The sequence below is a fragment of the Buteo buteo genome, chromosome 28 (assembly GCF_964188355.1).
Source record: "Buteo buteo chromosome 28, bButBut1.hap1.1, whole genome shotgun sequence".
Classification (NCBI taxonomy): Eukaryota; Metazoa; Chordata; class Aves; order Accipitriformes; family Accipitridae; genus Buteo; species Buteo buteo.
In genome coordinates, this window is record NC_134198.1 from 7,236,950 (window position 1) to 7,262,513 (window position 25,564).

Genomic DNA, 25,564 nt, shown 5'->3' on the forward strand with positions numbered 1-25,564 from the left:
TCTTGCACCTCAAATACCCCCGCCGTACAAGTATGCTTGGCTGCTATTAGGTGCCGTAGCTTACCCAGCACTGCTCCCTTGTTCTGGTATTAACTCTTGTGTACCCAAGGGTACAGTTACGCCTTCTGTATGTAACTGCAGCTCCTCTGCCTACTTACCTGGAAGGCTGTCCCTTGCTCTGACATTTCAACCTGAAGGAGAAGAGCCACCGGCGCCCCTGAGACACCCATGTGTTGTCCTGTACGCATGCAGTACGTACTGACTTTCGTCTCTTTTTCTGCTCTTCTTAAATAGGATGCTAGAAGAACTGGCTAAACCTTTTCAGAAATTTGATTCTCCCATGCCCAAGGGAATGGTCACCAGGAGGCTCATGCCGCACAGAAACCCAAAACATCAGGCTCTGCCAGCACCCACCGGTACCACAGCTGACAGCTACTGTTTCCTAGAAATAGGCACTACTGGCATTTCCTTACTCGAGATGCACAGACGGGTCACTAAACCCGATCACTAAACCCCACATTTCCTTTATTTTTCATGCAGCACTTACAGAGAATTGTTATGAAAGTTTGCCTTTCTGGAAGTCAGTGTAAATACACTTTGTACGCAAAGGAATTCAAAGAGTGTAATTGCTGCTATGTCTTATGTAACTTTTCAGCAAGTTCCGCAAAATTCTCTTCCCGCCCCCAGATACTGTGGTAGTGTTACGGCCCACCAGTGAGAATTCAGAAGCATGTTTCAGAAATATTATAAGGAAATGTATTTTTGGTGGGTAGGACCGCTACTCTGTTCTTCTTTACTGGAAGCGCAGCGGAAAACCGGAACCCCAAAAAATCAGTTTGGGGTTAAAAATAAAGGCATTTAGGCTTAAAAGCGCCAAGTCTTCAAACAGGGAGAGAGAACGGACAAAACCGTGACAGGAAACCCCCCTTCCGCCGTGCGCGGCAGATAATCCGCTGTGAAGAAGCAACCCACCCGCCCCGGCGATCGGTTCTGGAACGGAGGGTTCGCGCAGCGACGTCCCACGACGGTAACGCGGCGGCCAGCCCGCAGCGCGTCCCTCGCCGCCCGCCGCCCTTCCCCTCACGAAACCGGCCGCCCTTCCCCTCACGCAACCGGCCGCCCTTCCCCTCACGAAACCGGCCGCCCGTTTCCCGCCGCCAGCCGCGCCAACGGCAGAGGGCGCGCGAGGCGGCGGCGGCGGCGACATCCCCGCCCCGCCCCGCCCCGCCCCGCCCAGCCACTGGGCAACGGCGCGGCCGCGTCAGAGGGCTCCCGCTCGCCGCCGCCGCGCCCGGCCATTGGCTGGCGGCAACGGCGCGTCGCGCGCGGCCCCGCCCCCGCAGGCCGGCGGGCTATAAAAGCGGCGCCGGCGCCCCCTCCGCGCCTTTAGCCCCGGGTGTCTGAGAGGAGAAAGATGCATCGACTCCGCTCACGGGCCTCCACGGGGATTTCTGCCTTCGCCGCCGGTTCGTCCTCCGCCTGCTTTCGCCAATCACCTCCGCTGCCCCGGCCCGGGAAGTCGGCCTCGCAGAAGCGTTGGAGTAAAAAGCCATCCTGCTCTTCCATCGGCTGATTGTCGCTGATTCCCGGGCGGGGGGGGAGCGGAGAGACCGAGACCCGGAGAGGGGCCGCGGGAGCGGAGCCGAGCCGAGCCGAGCGCCGCTGCGACCATGCCCAAGCCTAAGAAGCGGGGGAGCAACCACCAGCGCGGAGCCGGTAAGCGCGGCCGGGGCGGGGGGGGGGGGGGCGCGGAGTTCACCCGACGAGCCGCCGGGGCGGGCGAGCAGGCCTTGGCCGACCAGAGAGGCCGCGGGGCGGCCGGGCCGGCTGCTCCCCGGCGCCCTGCGGGGCTTAGTGGGAAAGCGGCAGGGCGGGACGGGCGCGGCCGCGGAGCTCCCCGCTGGGCGGGAGGGAGCCGCAGCCGGGCCTGGGCCCGGGCCCGGGCCGGGCGGCGCCGCCGGGCTGACCGGAGCCGGCCCCGAAACCGCCACCTCACGGCCTTTGCGCGCATGCGCCCGGCGGCGCGGGCGGCCCCGGGGAGGCGGCGGCCGTGCCTGGCGGCGGCGAGCAGCGCCCTGAGGGCAGCGGCTGGGCCCGGGGCAGCGCGGGGAGCCCGGCCGCGGCGGGGAAGGCCGAACCCCGCGGCGTGAGTGGCGGTGGGGCCCGACGCCGGCACGTAGAGCCGCCGGTGTCCTCGCCGCTGCACCGGCGTGGGCCCTTCCCGGGGCAGGGGGGGGGGGGGACACGGGGACGGCTGCTGCTGTCAGTCCGGTGGCTGGTGTTGGCTGTACGTCGGCGTATTGTGCTCGAAAGGCTGCAGTGCCTTTAAAAAAAAAAAACAAACAAACCACAACCCTTCTTGGCCTGAAGGAGGGTGTTAGAAGGTAAACAAGTCTTCATACCGATCCGGGATGTGTGTGGCTGAGGTGCTGATGCCTGGGCCGAATGGAGATTTTGTGGGGTGAGAAATTTCACTTCAGGCTGCCATAGCTGTGAGCAGAGTCTGTCTCTCGAAGTATCAAACGTTCAGGAAGCGAGCAGTTCACTGGCTCTTTCTGCAGCTGCTTTTATTTTAGTTTGTGAAGGGCTGGCAGTCATTCTTGCCACTTCTCCCTTTGAACTTCCCTGCTTGACATCACCAGAGGCAAGAAGGTGGCTGTGCCAGAACTCTGAGCTTCCAAGTTTCTTGGTCTGCACATTGGCTAGTGCTTCTCCCCTGTAACTATAGGAAACATCAAGGGACATGGTCAGTGAGACAAGTAGTTGGTTTGCACCTCAGAGCTGCAACACCTCTGAAGTGTGAATTTAACTTTACTGGAAAAGCATTTGGACAGTGATCAACTCAAGGTTGATTCTGCCTAGATAAAAATGCTTTGGGGGGGGTCTTGGTAGTCAGGAAGCCTGCCTGAAGCAGCCAAGCACTGCATGCTGCCTTCTTAAATAATTTAGAATCAACTGTACCACAAAAAACTAGGCGGAAGAGCAGAATTCTGAGTTCTGTAAATGACATTTGGGAACTGCTGGAGACATAACAGTAAAACTATTCTTTTGCTAATCAACGTTAGTAGATGCAAAGGGCTAGGATAGGACAGCAGTAGAAATTACAGTATTATCAGATCAAACTCCTCCAACTCCTAATGCTGTAAGAATAAGATACAGTTACAAAAAGTAGTGGAAATGAACACTGGTGAAAATAATACTCCTTTCTTCAAAAAGACTGACGTTCCTGAGCCGAGGCCTTCTTGATCCTGAGAGGGAAAACTTTTTTCCCCCTGTTGAAGCATTTGATGTTCTGGCTCGTATTTGTAATTCAGTATTGAAATAGGGTTGGACATTGCTGATGCTGCACGTGCTATACTTAATCCCGTAAATCCTGCATTGAACTGGGTAATGTATGTTTGCCTAAATGTATAACTTACCCTGCCTTGAAGTACCTCAAAATTGAAAAATAAAGATAGTACGGCGATTTCTTTAGGTAGCTTGTCCTAACAGTTAATATAGAGCTACTTTTAAAGCACAGTCACAGGAAATTGCATTAACTTGAAGTTGACTGTAGAAGCATCCTAAATCCGAAGTCAGGAGTTCTACCGGTACTTGGAAAACTAGGTGGGGTCTTCCCCACCATTCACAAATGATCTTCCAGAACAGAGCCAACTCGGTCTTCAGGACAGCTGGGATTAAAAGACCTAGCAGAGGAGAGAAATGTGCTTTCCGTGGCTGGGTCAGGGAGAGTGAATCTGTTGGGAGGGTTAAATCCTACTTTCAGTGTTCAGATCTTCCTTTTGCATATGAAAAATGAACAAACTAATGTATTCATCTTTCCTTAAGGTGGTCAGCCCAGAAATGTGCAGCCTTTTAGTGATGAAGATGCTTCAATTGAAACTATGAGCCACTGCAGTGGCTTCAGCGATCCTGCTAGCTTCACTGAGGATGGTATAGTCTTTCATTTATACCTATTAATCTTTTTAAAAATATAAACCATGAGCTGACTTAAGAGCTTAAGTACTAGACTGTAAGTAGCAGTAGCAAAATAATGACTTCTGTTAAATGTTATATGATTGTTAATCTAGTGGCTATCGTTTTGTTTGGTAAGAATGTATTCCAGGTTTCATGAGCCTCCCACGAAACTATTGGGCTTCTTTCTATTAGAATTATACAATGCTAACTTTTGGAGACAGTAAGAATTTTAAAGTGCACATGTCTTGGCACATGTAAGAAGCAGGTATAGAAACAGCACAGATGTATTAATAGATCAATTGTTATAAAAGTATTTTAAGGGGCAGTTTGCAGTAGGCTTAACACCATTCTCTTGCTTTAACACCGAACAATTCTGTAGCTATTGTCTATGTTAAACTACTTTCTCACTAGTATTAAAAATGTTAAGTGTTGGATACTACTGTGTCTGCTAATAAAGTGTATATCAGTAGGACTAAATTATTTCCTTTGGATTAGGGCCTGAAGTTGATGAAGAAGCCACTCAAGAAGACTTAGAATACAAATTGAAGGGATTTATTGATCTTACATTGGACAAGAGGTATAGTATGCTTTGAAGAAACACATTCATCCATTGTTTTCTGGCTTTCTCTGACATGAGAAGGGAAATATGCACCAAACTCTTTTATATGCTTACTGAAATTACAGTTATTTCATGCTGGGGAGGACTTGCTTTTCTTGTGCATCTGAAAAGATCTTTCTACCTCTGCCAAGTTTTTGGATACGTGAGAGTCAGACTTTTCCTTTCCTAGTAGCTTGAAATAGAGTGACTTTATTTCTAGCTTGGTGTACTACTGTGAACTCTTATCTCCAACCTAAGTTTCTCTATCCTTGAGGAAGGAGGCAATTCATAGCATTTTGTACTTCATGGTGCTGCTGTGGGTTACTCTTCTATTGGGTGCAGACAAGTAGAAACTACCATAAAAATAAAGGCTGAGCTTTAACAGATGTGTGCTGATTTCAGGAGGTCTTCCTTCTCTCTTCTAACAGTGCAAAGACAAGACAAGCAGCTCTTGAAAGTCTGAAAAGTGCTTTTTCTTCTAAAATACTATATGAATTTATCATGGAAAGGAGAATGACACTAACTGATAGCATTGAACGCTGCATAAAGAAAGGTAATTAACGTGCTTGCTATTAGAAAGCAATAATCCCCATGAAATAGCTTATCATTTAAAAGAAATTAAGACTGTGAGGCTTCTCTAGTACTTTATAGAGTGCTTAATTTAGTTATGTTAACAACATTCCATTTTTTAATTTAGATGTTCACTTTAACTGACCTAGAAAATTAACTGAAATTATCTTCTGTTGGTTTCTGAATTTCCACTTGCAAGTTTTCAGACTAATGATCTTTAAAGGAAGCAATGCACAAGGTGATTACTCATCTTAGCATGTTAATCTCTAGGTAAGAGTGACGAACAGTGTGCAGCTGCCGGACTGGCATGTCTTCTGTGTGTGCAGATGGGGTCAGGAATTGAAAGTGAAGAGATTTTTAAGACCCTTGGTCCGGTTCTGAAGAAGATTGTCTGTGATGGAACAGCCAGTGTCCAAGCCAGACAGGCTGTAAGTATAAAATGTTTATTTGCCAGGAAGGGACAGAGGGCAGTTTTTGACCAACTCACTATTGTGTAATCCAGAACTAAAGGTTACTATACTAGTGTGAACTCATGATGTTGACGTATGCTCCGAATGATGCATAGCAGTTTTCACTGGCTTGAAAAGTTCCACCTAAAGGTTGAACGTCATTCTCTTCTTCAGCCTAGGAACTTCCTTAAAGTACTCTGTCAAGTCGCAGTCTCCTTAACTGCAGTCCTGAGGGTGGATGTTGAAGTTCTATAGAAAAAAAAAAGAAAGTTTTCCCACTGACTGATGTATCCTTCTTCCTGTATTAATTCTAACTTTAACAGCAGAGGAATGTAAAATATATTTATGTATGATAAAACTATATATAGCAGACCTAGAACTACATACTTGGTGCATTCATACTACCAAAAGTATATTAAGTTTTTCACCCAGTCATCTCATCTATACATTAGCGGTATACTTGAAATATTGACTGAAGAGTCTCTAAAGCTCTTGCCAAGAGGGGTTTTTTTAAGCTTCAGAATTTTAACTAGTATTTTCCAACTTACCTTTATCATTACATAGCTGGCTACTTCTCCTATTTTACACAAGCTGTGTTACAATAGATACTGTCAGCTGGAAGAGGAGCTAGTATTAGTTCAATGGCAGTTGTTTCTACAAACAAACAAAAGCCCTTAAAGCTTGTCCTGTTTAAGTGTAGTTTTGAGGCCTGTGTGGTTAGTGCAGGCATCACTTTCAAGCACTTCTTTTCTTATTCTTTGTAAGAGGAGACTGAGTTGAATACGGGGAATAAGGAAGAGATGTGTAGTTGCAGTACAGGACCTTGCAGTAAAAGTTGGGAAGTGCCAAGAAAGGCTCTTGAAGTCCAGTGTTTTCATGACATTTAGTTGTAATAGTGGGCAGAGAGGGGGAAAATGCTTCCCATAGCTATGTATACATATCACATGTCCCTTACTGTTTATCAACATAATTTCTGCTAGTGAATTCTGGTGGGATTTAAAATAATTGGGTGAAAGGAGTGCTACATGTAGCTTTTTGGAGCGGCTTTGTAAGCTATATTAGATAATATGGCATGAATAGTTAAGGCTTTTAAGTAGCATATATTGTAAAATCCTGACAGTAGAGGGAACTGAGAGCTAACTGTTACAAGGTAGCTGAATTAAACAGTGTTGAAGACTTCTACTCTGCTAAGGTCTTAATCTCAAGTCTCAATTACTCCAGGTGCTGAATTTCAGAGGTTTTGTCAATGGTAACGTTAATGTTAAATGCTGACTTTTTTTTTCTTTTATGTCTAGTGTGCAACCTGCTTAGGGATTTGCTGTTTCATTGTCACTGATGACATTACGGTGAGGATAAAAAATACTTTTTTTATGTATATAAATTGACGATATGAAAATGTGTGGATCTTAATCTGCTTCTATGATCTTTTTTTACCCTGTTCAGGAGCTGTACTCTACTATGGAATGCCTGGAAAACATCTTCACAAAGGCCTATCAGCGAGACAGAGACACTAATGGCGTATCAAGTACCCATAATACTGTGCTTCACATCAGTGCTCTCTTAGCATGGACACTGTTGTTGACCATTTGTCCAATGAATGAAGTGAAGAAGAAAATTGAAATGTGAGTATCTTTATTGGAAAACAAAATTTATAATGACTGTTTTTATATGCAGTGAAGCAGTGTCAACAAAATGCAGATCTTAATGAAATGTGACTTACTCCTTAGGCACTTGCATAAACTTCCAAGTCTCCTGTCTTGTGATGACCTCAACATGAGAATAGCTGCTGGAGAAACACTAGCTCTTCTGTTTGAACTGGCACGTGAAACAGATGCTGTAAGTAGATGATGACAAGACAAATTATTTAACCTGTGTTGCGTAGCACCCTGGATCTCAACAAGTGGCGGGGAATTCACTGGGTTGTGTTCTTTGTATTGAATCTGCCCTAGTCTAAGAGGGTGTAGCAATAATTCACAGCAATTTAGCTATCATTTTTTACACTAATTTCCATACTGCAGAACAGGACCAATGTAACAAAACACATCAAACGGTACTGAAGAGCAACTAGAAATGTAGTGTGCAAGCTTTAAAATATAAATACAACACCAGCTTTAAAAAAAAAAATTCCTAGAGAGATTCCAGGATAAAACAGTGTTGTTTACTGTAGTGGGAACACTCATTAGATACTTATGCAGACAAGTTAGTGATTCACAACCTGCACAATTCTGCTCTCACAGCTAAAAATCTATCCTTCAGTAGAAACCATGTTAACTTTTAGTATTGCATTTTCAGTATCCTTATTTAGGTACCTTGAGAAGAATAACTAGTATTGCATGATGGTTTCACAGCATTTGTGACTATTTTAGTCAGTTGGGGACTAGTCAGTCAGTTTAAGGGGGCAGATTTTGAAAGGATTTGTACAAATTTTGCACAGATACCAGCATTGCTACATTTGGTGAGATTTCTTGGGGTTTGCTTTTGAGTTGGATTAGGTGCAAGCTTCTCGGTATTACACACAGCTAAACTTGCCTTTACATTCCTCAATATGCCTTATTAATTTCTGAACTGTTTTCTTGACAGCACTGAAGGAAACAGTTTTCACTTACCCATAGCACAGTTTGGAAGAGCTGCCTGAATGGCTCCTAGCTTGGTCAAGGCTACCAAGCTTTGCCAGAACACTGTCCAAAGTGAAAAGATAACTCCAATTGAGTCACGATGCATGACACACTAACACTGTATAATCTGAAACAATATGCTGAGACTTCTATATAATGGCAAACAGAAGGGATTTGAGTCTCTTGTTATGGAAACCAACTGTTGCGGTTTAACCCCAGCCAGCAACTAAGCACCACACAGCTGCTCACTCACTCCCCCTCACCCAGTGGGATGGAGGAGAGAATCAGAAAAAGAAGTAAAAGTTGTGGGTTGAGATAAGAACAGTTTAATAGAACAGAAAATAAGAAACTAATAGTGATAACACTAATAAAATGACAATAGTAATAATAAAAGGATTGGAATATACAAGTGATGCACAATGCAATTGCTCACCACTCACTGACCCAGTTAGTTCCTGAGCAGCAGTCTGGCCCCCCAGGCCAACTCCCCCCAGTTTATATACTGGGCATGATGTTACATGGTATGGAATGGCCACTTTGGGTTGGCTGCCCTGGCTGTGTCCCCTCCCAGCTTCCTGTGCCCACTAGGACACCAACTTTGAAAGAAAAAAGAGACTGGAACTTGATCCTTTATTTGGTCAAACTGGCTGCAAGTAACTAAAATCTTTAAAATGTGTTAACAAATGAGACTATATTCATTAAAAACTTCTGTTCCATTGAGGAAATGCCCTTTTAATCATTACAAATTACTCTCTTTGGATCCTTAACAATCAGCACAGATTAAAAATGCTTACCATGTTTTGGCTTTGACCAGTTTCTTTTAAAAAGCATGCAGTAAACTCAACCTAGTCAGTTGACAGATTAAAAAAACCACAAAAACTTGTTTTTACATAAGTTTACATACATTCTTACTAATCCAGGTAAACTACCACTGAATTAGCAAATGGAGGGGAGAAAATATTTCCTGCTAAACAATTATGCATTAATGTTTACTTGGAGTGTTTTGTTAAGCATTTTTTTAAAAACTGCGTTATAATTTTCCACCCCATATGAGACTAATGACTAAATATATTCTGTACTGTCAGTCTAATGGTGTCTCACGATCCATCTCCAGCAGCATGAGTTCTGTGCTAATAACCTGAAAATGCCCTCAGCTTGTCGACAGGACCGGCAGCCAGGTTCAGCAGATCAGTTAGGCAGTTTGAGTCCCTTGGAATTATGGAGCAGAACAGATTGACAGGTATATACACACATTGAAGGAGCTGTACAGTGTCATGTAGCTCTAACTACCAAAACAGAGTTTGATAGTGTCCTTCTTGGGTAAACTGGATGCTGTGACTTTGTTCTTACTGGCTTAAACACTGCAGAAGGAACTACAGGAAGTTAGTGCCATCTCTGTCTCTTTAAGTAACAGGTTGTAGAGGTCTGCGTGCCCAGAATTTGGAGAGAACCATTTTCCTATTTGCAGGAAAAGACGTTAAGGCCAGAAACTAAAAAAAGAAACAAACAAAATACCCAGAAAACCAAAACAAAACCCCCCACTTTTTTTTACTAGGATTTCTTTTATGAAGATATGGAGCTTCTGACAGAGAAACTAAGAGCTCTGGCTACTGATGGAAATAAGCACCGAGCCAAAGTAGATAAAAGAAAGCAGCGATCTGTCTTCAGAGATGTTCTACGAGCTGTTGAGGTGATTGTTTTGTCTTGGTTTGAATGTCTGGATTGTAACTATGTAGTGTACAATTTAATGAAAATCGTTTTATTATTAAATAGAATTACTGTTTCAGTAAAAGCAACAGGAAAAAATTAGTTTAAATGAGATTTCAAATTCTGATCACTTACACAAAATAAAACTGCTTTTTTGGAAATGTAGAGCAAGGAAAGTTAAACTTTGTTTATTTTGCTCCAGACTTGACTTCCATACTGAAGAGGGTTGTGGTTTTTTTCTTGTAAAGAATGCTAAAAATTGCACTGTAAATACTAAGTTCTTTTTATTTTATACCATGAGCAGATTTTTTTCACCGAAAGCTTGTAGTGCATGCAAATTAGTGTTCTGAATTCTGTGAAAAGGTTTATTGTAAAATCTCTTACTGAACTGTTGTGCATAGTAAAGAAAAAGCAACTTAGTAGTAAGATACATTTCCAAATGGCACCTCTGTCAGGGGCCAAAGAAGTGTTTGTGTATGAGGGGCAGTTGTCCTAATTGTTGTGCTGTAATATTCTGGTTTTCCGTATCCAGACTGAGAACAATACACAAAGCAGAACTCTCAAAATACTTGGTTAGTGACATCTGAGTAAAGCCTCGAAGACAAATGTCAAACTTCTATCACTTTAATGGATTATTTCTTATCTTACACCTCTTGAACTAGATTTTTTTGTCAGATAATTACTTTTTACATTGCTGTATAGGTAAGACCAACTAAATATTAGTTGACATTTGGAATGGTTAAACATCTCGGAAGCTAAGGAGAAGGCTTTGAAGTGATTTGAAGTCACCTTTGAGATTCTGCCTGTAGAAGAATCTGAGTCACTTACTAGGGCTTGTTACATTCCATTGTCACAAATGTAGCTTGCTGCACTTGAAAGGTGGGGACTAAATGACGCTTACAAACTGACTGAAAGGTGACTCCTGTACTCAAACTGGTTTTTCTGGAGATAAGTACAATTCTTAAAGTAAGTTTAAAGTTAAGGGTTGTGGGTGTTTTAAATGCTTTCTGACTTGGAAGAATGTCAGCTTCAAGTCTTACATGAGATTTAACTTTAGGTGTGCATCAGTTTAGAAACAAATACAATCTTTAGCATATGCAATATTATTTGGAAGGTTTTGGTGTTCCAAATTTATTAACGAAAATAAAGTTCATTGAGACATATACAATTCCTAATACAAAAGACTGTTTAAATTAAAATTATATATATTGTTTCCTTTAATTTTGGATAGGAGCGTGACTTTCCTACAGAGATGGTTAAGTTTGGACCTGAGCGCATGTATATTGACTGCTGGGTTAAAAAACAAACTTACGATACCTTCAAGGAGATTCTGGGGTCGGGGATGCAATATCATTTGCAGGTGAGCTGCTGTTTGATACATGCTCAGACTGTTGTTCCCTGTCTGGTTTCTTTGTAGTCATTCAGTCTGAATTATGAAATCGTGAGTAGAACTTGGTGAAATGATGGGCCTTCATTATAAGTGTTAAAAGGCAGCACTTAGAAAATGAACTACAGTGAGCTAGAACTGTTGGGGTGAGCTGCTTCAGAGCTGTAGCCTGGGTGTGCTGGGTTACCAGTTAGAAAACTTTCAACAAGTAAGAGATTGAAGCTGTGAGCATCTTCTTAGCTTCAGGGTTTTTCCTGAATCCTTATGCCCTCTTTCAGCAGAGTGGTGTAGTCATCTGGCTGCTATAAAGCTGCATGCCTCCAACCCTTCCTGTTCAAGCCTGTAAAAAGGAATGCAAAATTTTAGTAAAAAATAATGAACACAACTTGCAGGCCAATGATGACAGCATTCCAAAAAGGAAGGGATAAGTCCTTATCTCTGTTCTAGGAACTGCTTGTTCACTAGTCATCTGTTTAGGTACGTAGCAGAAGCAGGAACTCTAGCTTAGGAGTATATGCTCCCAAATTGCTGTGATAATCATGGCATTAAAATATTCAGGGCATTGTCAGTTGCATTTCTATGTGCCTGAGGGAGCCCAGGCATGTAGCAGCTTTTTCAGCTTTTCCAAATACTAATTTTACAGCCAGATATTTTAAAATTGGTGTGTTGTGAAACCATACAGATCTGTGTCCAGCTGCCTGATCTTGTGTAGGGCATGTAACAGAACAGTGTCTAATTTGCTGGAACAAAAATGTCGAGGTGGGGGGGTAGCTGTTTGTGTCTTCTCAAGAGGGCAGTTTTAGTTCTTAGCCTTATTGTGATTAAAGGAAGAAGTGTTCCCTGGCTTAATTGCAAAAGATACTAAGATTTGTGTCAAATTGCTACTATTTCTTACTAGAATACTTGATATTTAACAGTAGTCATCTTTGGAGACGTGATAATCAAAGGAAAAACTGATCGTTCGATGTGTTTCTTGTTTAGTCAAATGACTTTCTTCGGAATGTGTTTGAGCTTGGTCCACCAGTAATGCTAGATGCTGCAACTCTGAAAACAATGAAGATATCCCGTTTTGAAAGGGTAGGTTATTGCACCTTAATGTATTTTCTTTACTTCATATGCTATACTTCTCCTGAATTAAATGGTATTCCAAACATGCACTTTAGAGGTGCCATCTTTAAACTCATCACTTTAGTTCTAACAGTGCCCCATATTGTCCTGAAGGAAACCAAGGCTTGCTTGTATGCATCGTTTTGAGCTCTTATTTTAGATTTTCTACTGGGCATGTGTCTGCTACTGTTTTTCTCCCAAGGGGGTCTGAAGGTTGGTTGGCATGGTTGCTGATTGGTATGAGATTCATGCTCCATACATGTGAAACTCAGGCCCTTAGAGCCGTAGGTTTTTTAGTAGGGACCTACAAGAAGCCATAGAAACTGAGTCTTTATAAAGCCAGTATCCCAAACTCTCTCCAGTGTGAGACAGACACTAGGAGGATGAATTTGTTCTGTTGGTTGTGAACGTACTCATGTGTACAAACAATTTGAGGAATGGTGCTACCAAGTGTAATCCAGGGGGCAAACTTAATCTACATTGTGTCTGTGTGATGTTCAACTGACCAGCTTCTGCAATTGCTCGTAGCTCAGCCTTTCTTATACAGTCCAAGTTTCTTTTAAATGTATATATATTAAAATGCATCAGTCTTTGGTGCAAAGATATTCTACTGTAAATTTCAGAAAGCCTACCAATTTACTCCAAAGATTAATAAAAAGATATTTTCAGCTGTTTCTTAACATTAAAATAACTCTCTAAAGGGGACATAAGCCTTTTGAACATCTGTGATTAATTTTTCCTTTTATTTTGTAGCACTTGTACAACTCTGCAGCATTCAAGGCTCGGACAAAGGCTAGAAGTAAATGTCGTGATAAAAGAGCAGACGTGGGGGAATTTTTCTAGATCTCCTTTTCCATGGGGTTCAATTTTCATAACTAAAATAGATTTGTAACCTTTAAATGAATTTTTTAATTTCTGTAGTCACAGTTTGCAGTTGTGCACAGGGATATTGTATAAAATCTGTAAATATAATGCATGTTGTTGCTTAGTTGCATATACACTGTATATAGATAGATGAAAGATTGGGTGCAGGGATACATTATATGACTTGCATTAGATGCAACTTGCTCCAAAGGTTGAATATACTGTAACTGAACTGTTCAATGGGCTGGATAACTGTAGTCAAATGCCGTGTGTCAGATTGGATTCCTTGCTTTATGTAAAAGTAAATTAAAGTAATTCATTGACCAAGTGTTTTGGTAAGAATGTGCTAATATGAAAAGATGAACTTGTCCATGTGAAGTTATTTTGGTAAGTTTTAAAACTCTTCAGTGCCAGATGGACAAAGAAATTTCTACATGGTATGACTTTATCCTGAAGGGGACTATGAAGTTCAATTACCATCACTTACAGTGAAGCAGTGAGTGACAAGTACTTGCTTCAATGTAAAATAAAAACAAGATTCTCATGTTCTGAAATTGGATGTTTAAGTTTTGGAATAAAGATGTTTCTCACTACTTGCTTTCTGTGTAGAAGTGATTACTACATGAATGAAAAGGTGGAACACTAGCAAAACCTAAAGGTTGAAACAGATGGGGTTTAGTTGCCCATTCTGGCATGTGCTTGGGTTAGTCTTCAATGCCTTAGTAGATGCTACATGAAACTCTACCTTGCTGTGTTTTGAAGGTGTATCTTATGTGCATATGCTCTGCACAACAGCCTGCTGTTCACTTGTTATCAGTTTTGTAATGGTCAAATATTTTCTAGTTCTGGTACTGCAAAACACCTTGTCCCTTGTCTTACAGTAGCCATTCCAGCTGCCCTGTTTTCCTCATGTTGAAAACCACTGCTCTACCCTCAGTTCTAGGGGACTGAAATGTGCCAGTAACTGAGAAGTGTCTGTTCTAGGGACGATGGGGGGTTTATGTAATAAAGACACTAAAGCCTACATAGCTGGAGCTTCTGAACCAGAAGATCTATAAATAACAGCGCTTGTTAGAATAACTTGACCTATGCTTTTAAGAATGTTTATCAGCAGAGGAAGTAAACTTTACACCCAATAAAACCCCCACCCCTTGCCCTGAAAACTGCTTGCTCTGATAAGGGGAAGTTTGGGGTGTGGTGGGTTTTTTGGGGGTTGTTTTTTTTTAGTTTCAGATTATAGCAGAACCTATTCCAGAAAATCTATACATGCCAATTAGTTGTACCTTCTAACTTTTTTTCCTCAAATAATGCATTATGTAAGAATTTGTTTGGCTTATGAAACTGATTACTTAAGCTATAAGGGGGCCTTCAACTGCAATTTGTGCTGTTATTGATGTGTGTTGTCAGTGTTGGTCACACAAGTGCAGAAGAAACTTTTGATACTTGAACTAGATGAAGCTGGCTACCCATGTTTGCCCAGCCCAAGACTCTGCCCCCTTCCAGCTAAATTGTTCCCACTGGTCTCTCCCGTGGCTTCTGGGTGGTCACCTTTGGCACGCTTTGCTGGTGTAACGTCGCACTTCTGATGGCTTCCTCTCCTGCCAGTGTTTTGCAAAATTGCTTTCTACAGCATCTCCTGGCAGGCGGCCGAGCGTGTGGTTGCCCTTTCCCCATTCCGCTGTAGCTGCCAACCACAGCGACCAGGATGGCTCCAAGGCTGCTGAGGGCAGACGGGCTGTGCAGCTTGCTGCCCTGCAGAGATCTGAGGGGTTTTAGACCTTTTCAAGCTTAGAATGGGGGAGGCGGGGGTCCTTGTCTGCCAATTAGGATGGTGTCAGGAGTCCTTCAGGCATGGAGGTGAGGGTTGTTTTTTTTTTTCTGGCTTGCATGTCCTTGTTTGGAGGGAGGACTTCTAGGAGACCCCTGCAGAAAGGGAGCAAGCTTGTTCTGTCTGTATTACTGGCGCAGCTACTCAGACTGGGCAGCGGCAGAGCTTGGCAGCTTGGGGTGGGAGCTATGAGTCAGAAGATGTATCCTCTGTGTTCTTTCCTGAAAGGAAAATGTATTCATTGTCACTTCAACATTTTAGATGTATAGAATGACTTCAGAAAGGATTTGTTTTGAGCCATGGTCCCTTTGTGTAAGTGTCAGCTACCTGTCCTTACAGTGTGCTGTAACGTTACATTTTGCAACATCACCAAAAAAAAAAAGGAGCGATCAAAAGAACTGTCTGTGAAGGAGCAGTTACCAGTACTCACAAAGAGTTCATCAGAATTTATTTTTTAAACAACTAAGGATACCATACAAATTAGTCCATCCCATAATACTGCCCCACTTGAATTTGTAAGATGTGTGGGAGGAGGAGAATACCCTGTTATTTCTAGTCTGTGCCTTTAAAGTACTCATGACTGCAATACTGTAGATATGACTCTTATGCATAGCAAACTGGTTACTCATAGCTACAGTGTTGTAGATATGACTCTTCTGCATTAGCAAATGTGTTTTAAAAAGGCATCATAAACCAAAAGGTTAGTGAAATATTGCTCATCACTAACAAACCTTCTCATTCTCCATGATAGGATATTATCGTAATGAATCCAGTATAATAAAAAAAGAGCTGTATATGTGGTTTTTTTCTTTTTAAACAGATCAATAGTGTTAAGTCAGTATACTTAGCCAAGATGAACTCTAAATATAGATTGAAAGGGAGGGTCTGTTTCATAGCTGCCTTCATGGGTCCTGCAGGAGTTGACAGGTTCCTATGGGTCTAAAAGTAGAGAGAAAGGAACAGCAGAACAAGTTTTCTTCGGGTGATTTTCACTGGCTGATTTCTTCCATACTGGCACGTTACCTGAACATAGTTATGTTGTAAGTAACGTTTCATTCTCCTGTTTTTTAATTCCTTTTAGACTTGATTTCCTTTTTTTCTGTGAAGAATTTTCCGTGTGTTCTCATTCTAAGTTCTAATTTTACCACAACAGATTAAGAAGTTTAAAAATCGCATGGGGAGAAAAGCCTTTAAGCAAGGTTAAAGTACCAGATAAGAGTGACTCCCACACCCCCAATGTTTAGATTAGTTTGTTGGGAAAATAATCAACACTTCTGGCCAGTGACCCTGATGTCTGTATCCTCTCTCCTTTGTTTGGCATGTGAATGTAATAAAACAAATGTAATACAGAGTTTTACTCCAAATGTAATACAGAGATAACAGTTATCTTCACTGCAGTTACGCGCACAGTGAGGAGATTGTTTTTAAATAATAATGAATGCAGAAATGTATAACTCATAATATTAAGGAATCAAAGGTATTCACGTTTATTACAGCTCAAGTTGTTAAGAAGAGTCTTCCCTGAAGTTGCAGGGAGGTACTAATCAAAATACCCAAGAGAAACAACTGCTCTTCGGCAGCTAAAAATAACCGAAAGCCTCTGTGCAGGAGGCGGTCACTGACGTTTAGCGCGCCGTTGTTGAAACGCAGGGCTCTGTAATGATTGCAGCTGGCCACAGATGTGCTTCTGGGGAGATAGCGGAGCCAGCGCTGGTGGGGACGTGGCTCGCCGACCGTGCCTGGCACCACGCGGCGTTCTAGGGGAGGGACAGTGGACACGGCCGTCTGTCCTGAAATTACTGCCTCACACCTCAAAATCATACGCTAGGTAAGGGTAACCACTACTACGCCAGCTTTTCTACCTTATCTTTGTGTTTTGTAGCAGCAACAATTCTGAACAGAGAAAAAAAGAAGCTGGAACCTTTTCTTACACTCTATTAAATACAAATATAAAGGTGTACATGTAGGCCTGTCAATCCCCACTAGCAAGAGAACAAGCCCCGTTGTCAGGGGTGATTGAAGCACTTAGTCTTCAGACTTACTGAGGCTCAGTGAATGTTTACTTGGCTGTGTGCTCAAATTCAGGGGAATTATGAAAAACTGCATCTGGTTTGATGAGGGAAAGAGTGGGTCTTTTCTGTAAAGGCTCAGGCCTGTATTCCTCAAGCTTTAGTTTTTTAATTTAAGTGCTAGGTTAGGAATCTGGTCACACTGCGTTCTCAATTGCTTGGAGAGGGAGAGAGGGAGATGCCTGTCAAGAGGGCAATTCAACCCATCTAGTATTCAGAAATCACCTTGAGGTGCTTAACGCCCTCCATCATGGGGTGCAAACCACCACGCAGGAGGTTTGCATCCTGTGAAGTGCTGAGTTATGTCTGGCAGATAAAATTGAACTTGAGAGCTTTGATAAAATACTAAGAGAGCTTTGATAAAATACTAAGTGGGCAAGATATGTTCAACTCCAAGTCTAAACTAATCTCTGTGAGCTCCCCCCTTACATTCACTAGCAAGGGAAAGGTACATTTCGGCTGTGATTCTAAGGTCAGAAAGACACATCTTATTCTAAGAGGAGTATCACCTGGAAGTATGTATTTTTCTTCAATAATTACAAAGGGAGTTTTCAGTGACCAGTGTAGTCTAAGATGCCTAGTTAGAGCGTCTGCATTTCCTTATGGCTAGAACTGTAGTTTGTTTCTAGAAAACAGTTTTGGAGTCAGGGTAGCATAAAGAAAACCAAAAGACTGATAAGGAATAATGTGAAATTCATAGAGGAGCCTGCTTAGGTATTGCTTCTTTTCTCTATATAATCGTCCTTCATAACTGTATTCATATAAACAATAAGTCAATGAGTTCATGCACCCAGACTCACAGAGAAGCTGTTTTTGCTGATTGGGCCACATCCAGTGTGTTTTTTTAAAGCAAGGATTATTAGTCTGAAGAAAAGGCTTTGCCATCAGGCTGTAATGTGTCCAAAACTAGCATCTATGTATAGTAGACCCACATTAGAAGGTTATTTTTTGCTCCATTTTTTACAAATAATAACTTCACAGTGATATTCTAAGGTGTACAAGTAGGTGCAAATTCTTGCTGCTTATCTCCTACATCCACACCTGCTTTCTCTGTCTTATCTCTGAATATTTGATGCTGAAAGCAGAGGACCTGAGTGACATCCTTCCTGGCAGTATTAGTGAAGATTTGGCTTTCACTGTGGTCAGGATATCACCCTACATCTTACCAAGTACACACCAAACTAAGAGTTTTACAACTAAATAACTAACGTTCAAATCAATGCTGGAGCAGTCAAATAGATTTTTCTCTTTCTTTCTTTCTCCACACACGTACATATGCATATATAGGTTTAAAACACAGTGTAGAAATGAAATCTTATACTCACCAAAGATCTCCAAGAATAAATAAATGCTATGTACTGTTACCCTTGCCTTCAAGATCTAGTAACTGTGCTTGTCCTTCAAATCCCTTTATTTTAAGGGTTGTTAAGGCTGCTCAGCATTTCCTTAGAACAAGACACCAACTGTTACCAGTTATTTCCCATATCCATGTTTTAATTTACCTTTTTAATTATGTTTTCTTTTAGACACAATGGAGAGGCCTTCCTTGGAAATTAACCTGCCTGATACTCATGAAGAAGGAAAACTTTATGTGGTTGATTCTTTAAACAACCTAAACAAACTAAATGTTTGTCCAGATGTATCCCAACGTGTGCTAGGTACGTATGATAGGTGATGCTCTGTGGTTTTCTATACATCCAATAGGCCATCAAAAAAGAGTTATGTATGGCTGACCACATTGTGTATCACTGGTGTCAACAGCCCAATAGGCCAAAATGCATATGTCAAGCTCTGTACTGAAAAATGTAAGAAAAAGATTGAAAACAGCATAATTTAGACAGATCAGATTAACGGTTTAACTGCTCCTGCGAAGTATTTCAGTTATTAGGTTCCTGAAAATCCTTGCACTTGGCTAGGGATTCGCTATTACGCCTGGACTTATCTTCCATTTCCATTGGGATTCATGAGGTGATCCTTGCAGGATAATGTTTCTAGTAACACTCAATATACACCTACTACATAAATAGCATCATAACTCTTCACAAGCACTAAAATTCATACGTGGCAATAGGAACAGAATTAATTTCTGTTCATTCTTTTAAGACACATCTTCTAAGGACTCAAACCAGTTATGTGAAATATCCCATGAGACTTTTAAGCATTTTAATTTGCAGACTTGCTTTACTTACAGTTTCAGATATGGGCTCTCACACTTCTACTGGTTTTATATGGCTCTTAACTTTGATTTCTCATGGCAACAAGAATATTTTCACCCAGTGATAGCTACCATACATTTGAGTTCTTTGTGACCTGAAAACATCTTAAAACCTGTAGTTCTTCAGCAGCATTCCACATAACAGTATTTGAATCTGCTCTTATTTCCCTTACTATAATGGCAAATTTGACTGAAGAAAAGCTATAGAACAACAGCTCTGTTTAAATGAGCTTCAAATGGCCATAAATTAATCATGCTTCTAGTTATAGGACTTAAATGCTTTTCCATTACTTCTGTTTCTGAGTCCTCTAACTTTTCCTAATGCAACAAACTAGAGTGGTGCTGGTTTCTGTATTTAACGAAAGATGTTAGACATAAGCTACTTAATTTTCCTATGTAGATTATCTTGATATTGTCACTTCTACAAGTACAAAATGAGACAATGGGATGAATTGGTTTTAATGTCAAAGAAACTCTTTGCAGCGTGACTGTCTGCTTTCTGTTGTAATTTTTATTAGACAGTATTGTGTACTTTCCAGGTAAATATACAGGGTTCTGTGGAATCATATATGGTTCTGTGGAATAATCACACGCATGCTCCTCCCTACATTTCAGCAGTAAATAAAGGTAGCCTAATACGTATTTCATGCATCAATTTGTAAAGTGCTTTGGCTCCTTTTAGGATTATTCTTTTTAACATGCTTTTTTTTTTTTTAACATTGAGATTCTGTAGATATCTTACCCATCAGTTAAATACATAAAATTAACTTTTCACAGTTCTTAGCTGCCTTATTCAGCAGCATAAATTTCTGGCTCTCTTGCCAGAAAATCAGTGAGACTTGTGGAGTGTTTTTCAATTTCTGATAAATACTAAAATTTTGTGAATGATCTATTAGTAGTATAGCAGATGCCCAATTTGGTTTAAAAACGACATTTTAAGAGTGTTGCAGTACAGAGCAATCCTTTTGTTCAGTAGCTTAATATGACCTGGCATAATCAAACACGCTAGCAATCATGTTAAAAGCTATTTAAAATGTATATACCTTTTGATTGCTTTGGTAGCAGCCACGCAGTAATTTCTTTATGTTTTAGATAACAAAATGGTCCCACTGTTTGCAGTTTGGCAAGAATGTGTGTTCACTGATTCCTCACAACACTGCAGGCTGGCATGTTCAGCCAATTGAAATAGTAAGAAGCATTCATTAGGCAGAGCAAGCACAGACCACTTTTGAGACCTCTATTGATAGCTTAGTATGCTTGAGAGACAGCAGTAGCAGGCCCTCCCCACCCTTATTATTCTGATTAGAAAGCAATATTTGTGCAGGCACTTAGTATATGATGCATTTGTTATGAATGCTAAGGGAATAAAAATAAAACCCCCAAACCCAAATATTAAAAGGTTTCAGCTTACCTGCAGGGAGGAGCGTTTTAAATGCAATAAAGAAAAGCAGAGATATTCCCAGACATCTCCTACTACCTCAGTGAATTGCTCAGCCCCAGACTGGTTCATTATTAAAGTGCTGTAATGGCATACACAGCCTTCCCTCAGCTTTATCACTACAGGCTCAGTTGCAAAGACCTCAGAGATTTCTACCAGCTAAAACAAGAACATGATCTAGAAATATATTTTTCACAGACGCACACGCTGCTCTCCCTTTCAGAATGGCAAGCCAGCAATTACAGGAGGAGAAATTACAGTAATTTGCATGTAATTTTAGAATCTATGAGACTGACACCAAAATGAAATTACATTAGCTCCCTACGCCCCCCAAAACATAAAATAAACCCAAACCTTAGTAAGTAGTTAAAGTAGTATGCAAACTTGGGCTTAAACAAATCTGGCTCAAGTATGATTCTTTTTTAGGTTCATATGAATTTCCTCATGGTGTTCACTTGACTTTTAACTGTTAACTTTAGGGCGTATTGCCACCTCTCATTTGGTCACAACTGTTTCTATGAGAGAAACTACGGACTTTCCCTATATGCAACACATTCTTTAGAAAGCAATAAACCGGCTTGACACTCTGATTCGAGGGCAGCGTAGCAACTGCTTGTCCTTTTCCCCTCATTCTTCATGTGCTTGAAGGACACCATATGTAGTCCATGTGAGAGTCTATTCTGTTTTTGACAATTTGGGGGGATATGTACCTCATTTTTTATTGGAATGAAACCAACAAAACCGAAAGAAGAAGAAAAACACTGAGAACATTGAAAACATTTGTTTTAAGATAAAAAGTCAAGACCTACATTCATCCTATCCAACATCAGGAGCTTAACTGAGGTGCTTAATTTGGGAAATTAATCATCCCAGGGGTACTTCTATTGTCAAACAGAAAAAGAAGCAAATCTAGAGGATGAACGTGTAAGATGAATCTGTATCTAGGTTTTTCAATAAGGATTTTTCTCTCCTCTCTTTTGAAAAGGTTGAGTCCATTCAGGCCCTTAAAAAGCCTCCTATGAAAACTTAATTGTAACCTTTGTACATGTAAAACTGAGCTGTAAAATTCTGAACTGTGAGACAGGTCAACTTCAACAAAACAGTGTATTTCAACAACAGAAACATTTCTATTGAATATGTTCCAACAGCTATAACAGATGTACTAGTTTTCATACTTCCAAATTCAAGCTGAGCTCATAAAGTTGGTTTCTTCCCTTCTCATGCAATATCACAGGAAATAAAATCTGTTGGCCAAAATTATGACGTATTCTACATCATTTCATGAAGCCAGAAGCATTTTGTCATGTTTATCCTAACCAGCTTTAACAAACTTTATCACCAAATGATTTGTCGTCTCATAACAGATGAAGAAGAGAACACTGGTGGTACTGGAGAAAACACGGCAGGGAGCAACATAAGAAACCAGTGTTTGTTCTTCGTCACCTTTATTCTTACTTTGATCGTCAGTTTGGCACTTGTTTCATTCGTAATATTCTTAATAAGTAAGTAAGCTGAAGAGTGGTTCTTAAAAACGTAGGGCCAATCGGAAGAACTTCACTGAAATGCGTCATGCTACCTTATAACATGCTACTGCTGTATTTGCATGGTCAAAGGCTTTGGCTGGTTATGGGAAGTGGATCTTGGTCCTGGGTGCAAAAGCACAGGCCCCTACTCTCTGAGCTAAAAGGCACAATTTCATTTTTAGTGCAAAGGTTTTGTGAGCTTCGACAGCTGTGAAGAATTTAGCTCAACAGGGTTATACTGTGTTGCTAAAAATGTTGACTGGAAATTAAATTAAATTTTAAAGATGACTGTATGGCAGTGAGATGCTTTGACAACGTGCCTTCCATTCCTTTCCAGATAAAACTCAGTATTGGTGTCATTCCACTGAAACTGGAATTACACCCACGCTAACACTTAAATCAGGCTACCTGAAGAAAGACCTGAAAGTTGCTAGCTAAGTACTTGGAATGAAGAAAATCTCAAACATAAGAAACAAAAAATTAGACAAGATATATGAAAACTGGCACATAGCATTGAGTCTGTAGATGTAATTGCTGTTCCACTTCGACTGGACTGGTCGGGTGGGTTTAGCCTTACAGGTGACCTTGGTTTATGGAGCTCTTGCCATTTTGGGGTGCATTATTTTAACTTACAAGTCCATTTTGAATGAACTGGAATCCATGTGAAATTAAGATTTCTTTTATCCTATAGTAGGGAATTTGCTGGAGCAGAGCAAAAAATCCTCATTTTTCTTTTTGAACAGGAAATCCTAATCCTTGACTGAATTTGCTCACAAGCGCTCAAAGAACAGAATATCAGAGCACACAGGAAATTTTAAGTGGCATTATTATAAAACCCTAATTAAAATATCTTGTACTTGAATTCCAGATTTATTTAATGGAGAGCTGCTAAAAGTAGAGCCCTGGTATAGAAAAATGAGTGATGTGCCCCTCTAGTGGAAAAATGGTAAAGTAATAGCCAAAAGGCTACTTACGGGGATTAAAGGAGTTTGCTTGGGCTCAGGTTGGTGGAGGCCTGTGGTTTTTGAAACTCATTTCCAGCAGTGTTTCAGCTTACATTAGAAACATCATATCAGATTACATTTGCAATCCATAGACATAGATTTTTTTAACATTGGCACTATGAGACTCAAGCTTCAAAACCCATGGGTAAATTTTGTTAACTTCAGAAAGCTAAAATAAAAATAGCTCCAGAAGTGTACATGACAGATAGTGCATATTGGTGTTCCAGAGGAAACTGGCCTCCAAATGCTAATATTTGCAAGAATTTTCCTTTAATCTAAATGCTTTAGGAAATCCAGTGATGTGGCTGTAGTCTGATGTGTGTTTTAGTAATTGTAGTTTTAGAGAAATACAGGTGCTTACTGCCCAGAAATAGCATTTTGGAGCCCCTAAATAAGACATTTTTCTGTGGACACTAATGGAATGGATACACTCCTGAAGACTGCATAATTCGTCTGCCATATCTGATTTTATTACACTGCACTGAACTGAATAAAACAGAAAACAAGCAATTAAAGAATGTAGTGAACAGGTAACTCCACCAGATGCATAACTTTTTATCATTAGGTTCTGCAGTTGTTTTCCTGTTTAATATTTTTACCCATCGTAATTCCCTACAAACTCCCACAGGAATGCAAGAGAGGGTAGTGATGCTCTTGACTTAAATGTTGCCAATTTAATGCGGTACATTTTCCTTTTCAAGTTCAAACTAGAAACAAGATGGACCAAATATCAAGCAGACTAATATCTGAAAAGAAGAACATAGAAGAGCTTAAGAAAATGAACAATATGATATTGAAGCATCTAAATCAATCAGAAATTAAGGAAAAGGGGAGATACTTCTTCACACAGTCTCCCGATCTTCAGGATTACGTCTTTACCCATGCTGAGCTGAAAGTCCCTGGAGAATAGATCTTCTTTGGAATGAAATTCAGCATATTCATGTACTGAGATATATTCACATATGGCACACAGGTTACTTAAACATTCTGATATGGTCACAGGAGCATTGGAAAAGCCAGCTGAATGAAAAATATTAGAAAATAATGTTTTATGTGAATATGGATTTTGAATACTAAGCCCATATGATTTACAATAAACAATGGACTGTCAACAATTTTTGGCAAGAGTTCCAGATTCTCTGTGCATTGTAAATTGCAGGGCTAAGGGCTTAGTTTTACTTTAAATGTAAGTGAATGATCACAGAAAATAGTGATTTCTATTCACATGATTCCAGCATGACCTTGTTCACTTAGTCATTCTCCTGTTTCTTTGGAACAAGTTTTGTGTTTGCTTCTATATTATTTGTATTTAACGATAACTTCAGATTCCACAACTTATAAATAAATCCAATTCTGCCATGGAGTTTAGTGGTTTTCCTTTCTGTGCATCTAAATAGGTTGACTTACTACTCCTTTTGTGAAAAAACAAACTTGAATAAAAACAAACCCTTTCATAACATGCCATATTCAGCCCAAATTTGTATTGACTGAAAGTGGGTGTCATATTGTCTTAGATGGGAAATAGGTTTAGAGGACTCAGTCTGGCACTACCCATCTAATAGCAATGCTAGTACATTGTAGTCAGTATTTGCTGGCAGTTTCTGGGTGACGGCCAAGTGTTTTTATAAAATGATGTGGGGAAAATACTACATGTTCTTGTACTCTTCCCTGTAGTTGTTGTTGGCCACTATCAGAGAAGGGCCAGGTGAAATCTGGTCTGAACCTTCATGTTTTTAAAATGGAGCAGTACCTCAGAGGGTGAAAGCAGGAGTTGACGCTTTCTCACTCTAATTTTACACAGTTGTGGAGACTGACACCCAAAAGTATGATCACATAACGGACTGGTAGGTAGCTTTGTAATTTTAGTATTCAGAACCTTCTACTGGTACATACATTAAGAAGCCACCTCCATTATCAGTAAATAAATTGGTTACTCCCATCACAACAGTTCAATGGCAGCTGACACTATGGAGTATGTCCAACATCTTCTCTTTCACTTTGATTTCTCTTTCTCATCCAATGCTTTCTTATCTCTTCTGGACAATTTTACAAAAACTCACCAAAGTTGACAACTTGCATTGCAGTCTCCTTTTCCAGAATGAATGGTAATCCTTTCTGTGATGACTACTTCATTGTCTACAGCAGAGTGAAGAACTAGGTCCAGGAATATTTCCTGGTATCACTCTACTCAGATTTGCCCATCAATTCTATTCCTGTTATTAGGAGTGCTTTG

At 40.8% G+C, this 25,564-nt stretch overlaps 2 protein-coding genes across 7 annotated transcripts; both read left to right on the forward strand.

The window, feature by feature from the left end:
* Positions 1-1,367: 1,367 nt before the first annotated feature.
* On the forward strand, positions 1,368-13,847 carry IFRD1 (interferon related developmental regulator 1). 2 transcript variants are annotated; one of them, XM_075059044.1, is made up of 12 exons: positions 1,368-1,716; positions 3,829-3,933; positions 4,453-4,534; positions 4,984-5,108; positions 5,396-5,553; positions 6,870-6,920; positions 7,018-7,196; positions 7,302-7,410; positions 9,745-9,879; positions 11,128-11,256; positions 12,265-12,360; positions 13,144-13,847. In XM_075059044.1, the coding sequence occupies exons 1-12, from the start codon at positions 1,671-1,673 to the stop codon at positions 13,231-13,233; spliced, it is 1,305 nt and encodes a 434-aa protein (XP_074915145.1). In that variant the 5' UTR covers positions 1,368-1,670; the 3' UTR covers positions 13,234-13,847. The 2 variants fall into 2 exon arrangements, with proteins under 2 accessions (XP_074915145.1, XP_074915146.1); XM_075059045.1 differs by lacking the exon at positions 6,870-6,920.
* Positions 13,848-14,945: 1,098 nt separating this feature from the next.
* Positions 14,946-24,694, forward strand: LSMEM1 (leucine rich single-pass membrane protein 1). 5 transcript variants are annotated; one of them, XM_075059090.1, is made up of 5 exons: positions 14,946-15,111; positions 16,000-16,122; positions 18,678-18,809; positions 22,169-22,306; positions 24,033-24,694. In XM_075059090.1, the coding sequence occupies exons 3-5, from the start codon at positions 18,683-18,685 to the stop codon at positions 24,239-24,241; spliced, it is 474 nt and encodes a 157-aa protein (XP_074915191.1). In that variant the 5' UTR covers positions 14,946-15,111; positions 16,000-16,122; positions 18,678-18,682; the 3' UTR covers positions 24,242-24,694. The 5 variants fall into 5 exon arrangements, with proteins under 5 accessions (XP_074915191.1, XP_074915195.1, XP_074915194.1 ...); XM_075059094.1 differs by lacking the exon at positions 16,000-16,122 and having other exon boundaries at positions 15,033-15,111; XM_075059093.1 differs by lacking the exons at positions 14,946-15,111; positions 16,000-16,122 and adding an exon at positions 15,485-15,782.
* The last annotated feature ends 870 nt before the right edge of the window (positions 24,695-25,564 follow it).

Coding starts and splice junctions, on each gene's coding strand:
- IFRD1 (XM_075059044.1), top strand. CDS start 1,671: ATGCCCAAGCCTAAGAAGCGGGGGAGCAACCACCAGCGCGGAGCCG. Junction 1,717..3,828: donor CAACCACCAGCGCGGAGCCG/GTAAGCGCGGCC, acceptor TCTTTCCTTAAG/GTGGTCAGCCCAGAAATGTG. Junction 3,934..4,452: donor TGCTAGCTTCACTGAGGATG/GTATAGTCTTTC, acceptor CCTTTGGATTAG/GGCCTGAAGTTGATGAAGAA.
- LSMEM1 (XM_075059094.1), top strand. CDS start 15,048: ATGGGGGAGGCGGGGGTCCTTGTCTGCCAATTAGGATGGTGTCAGGAG. Junction 18,810..22,168: donor TGTATCCCAACGTGTGCTAG/GTACGTATGATA, acceptor GTCTCATAACAG/ATGAAGAAGAGAACACTGGT. Junction 22,307..24,032: donor ATTCGTAATATTCTTAATAA/GTAAGTAAGCTG, acceptor TTCCTTTTCAAG/TTCAAACTAGAAACAAGATG.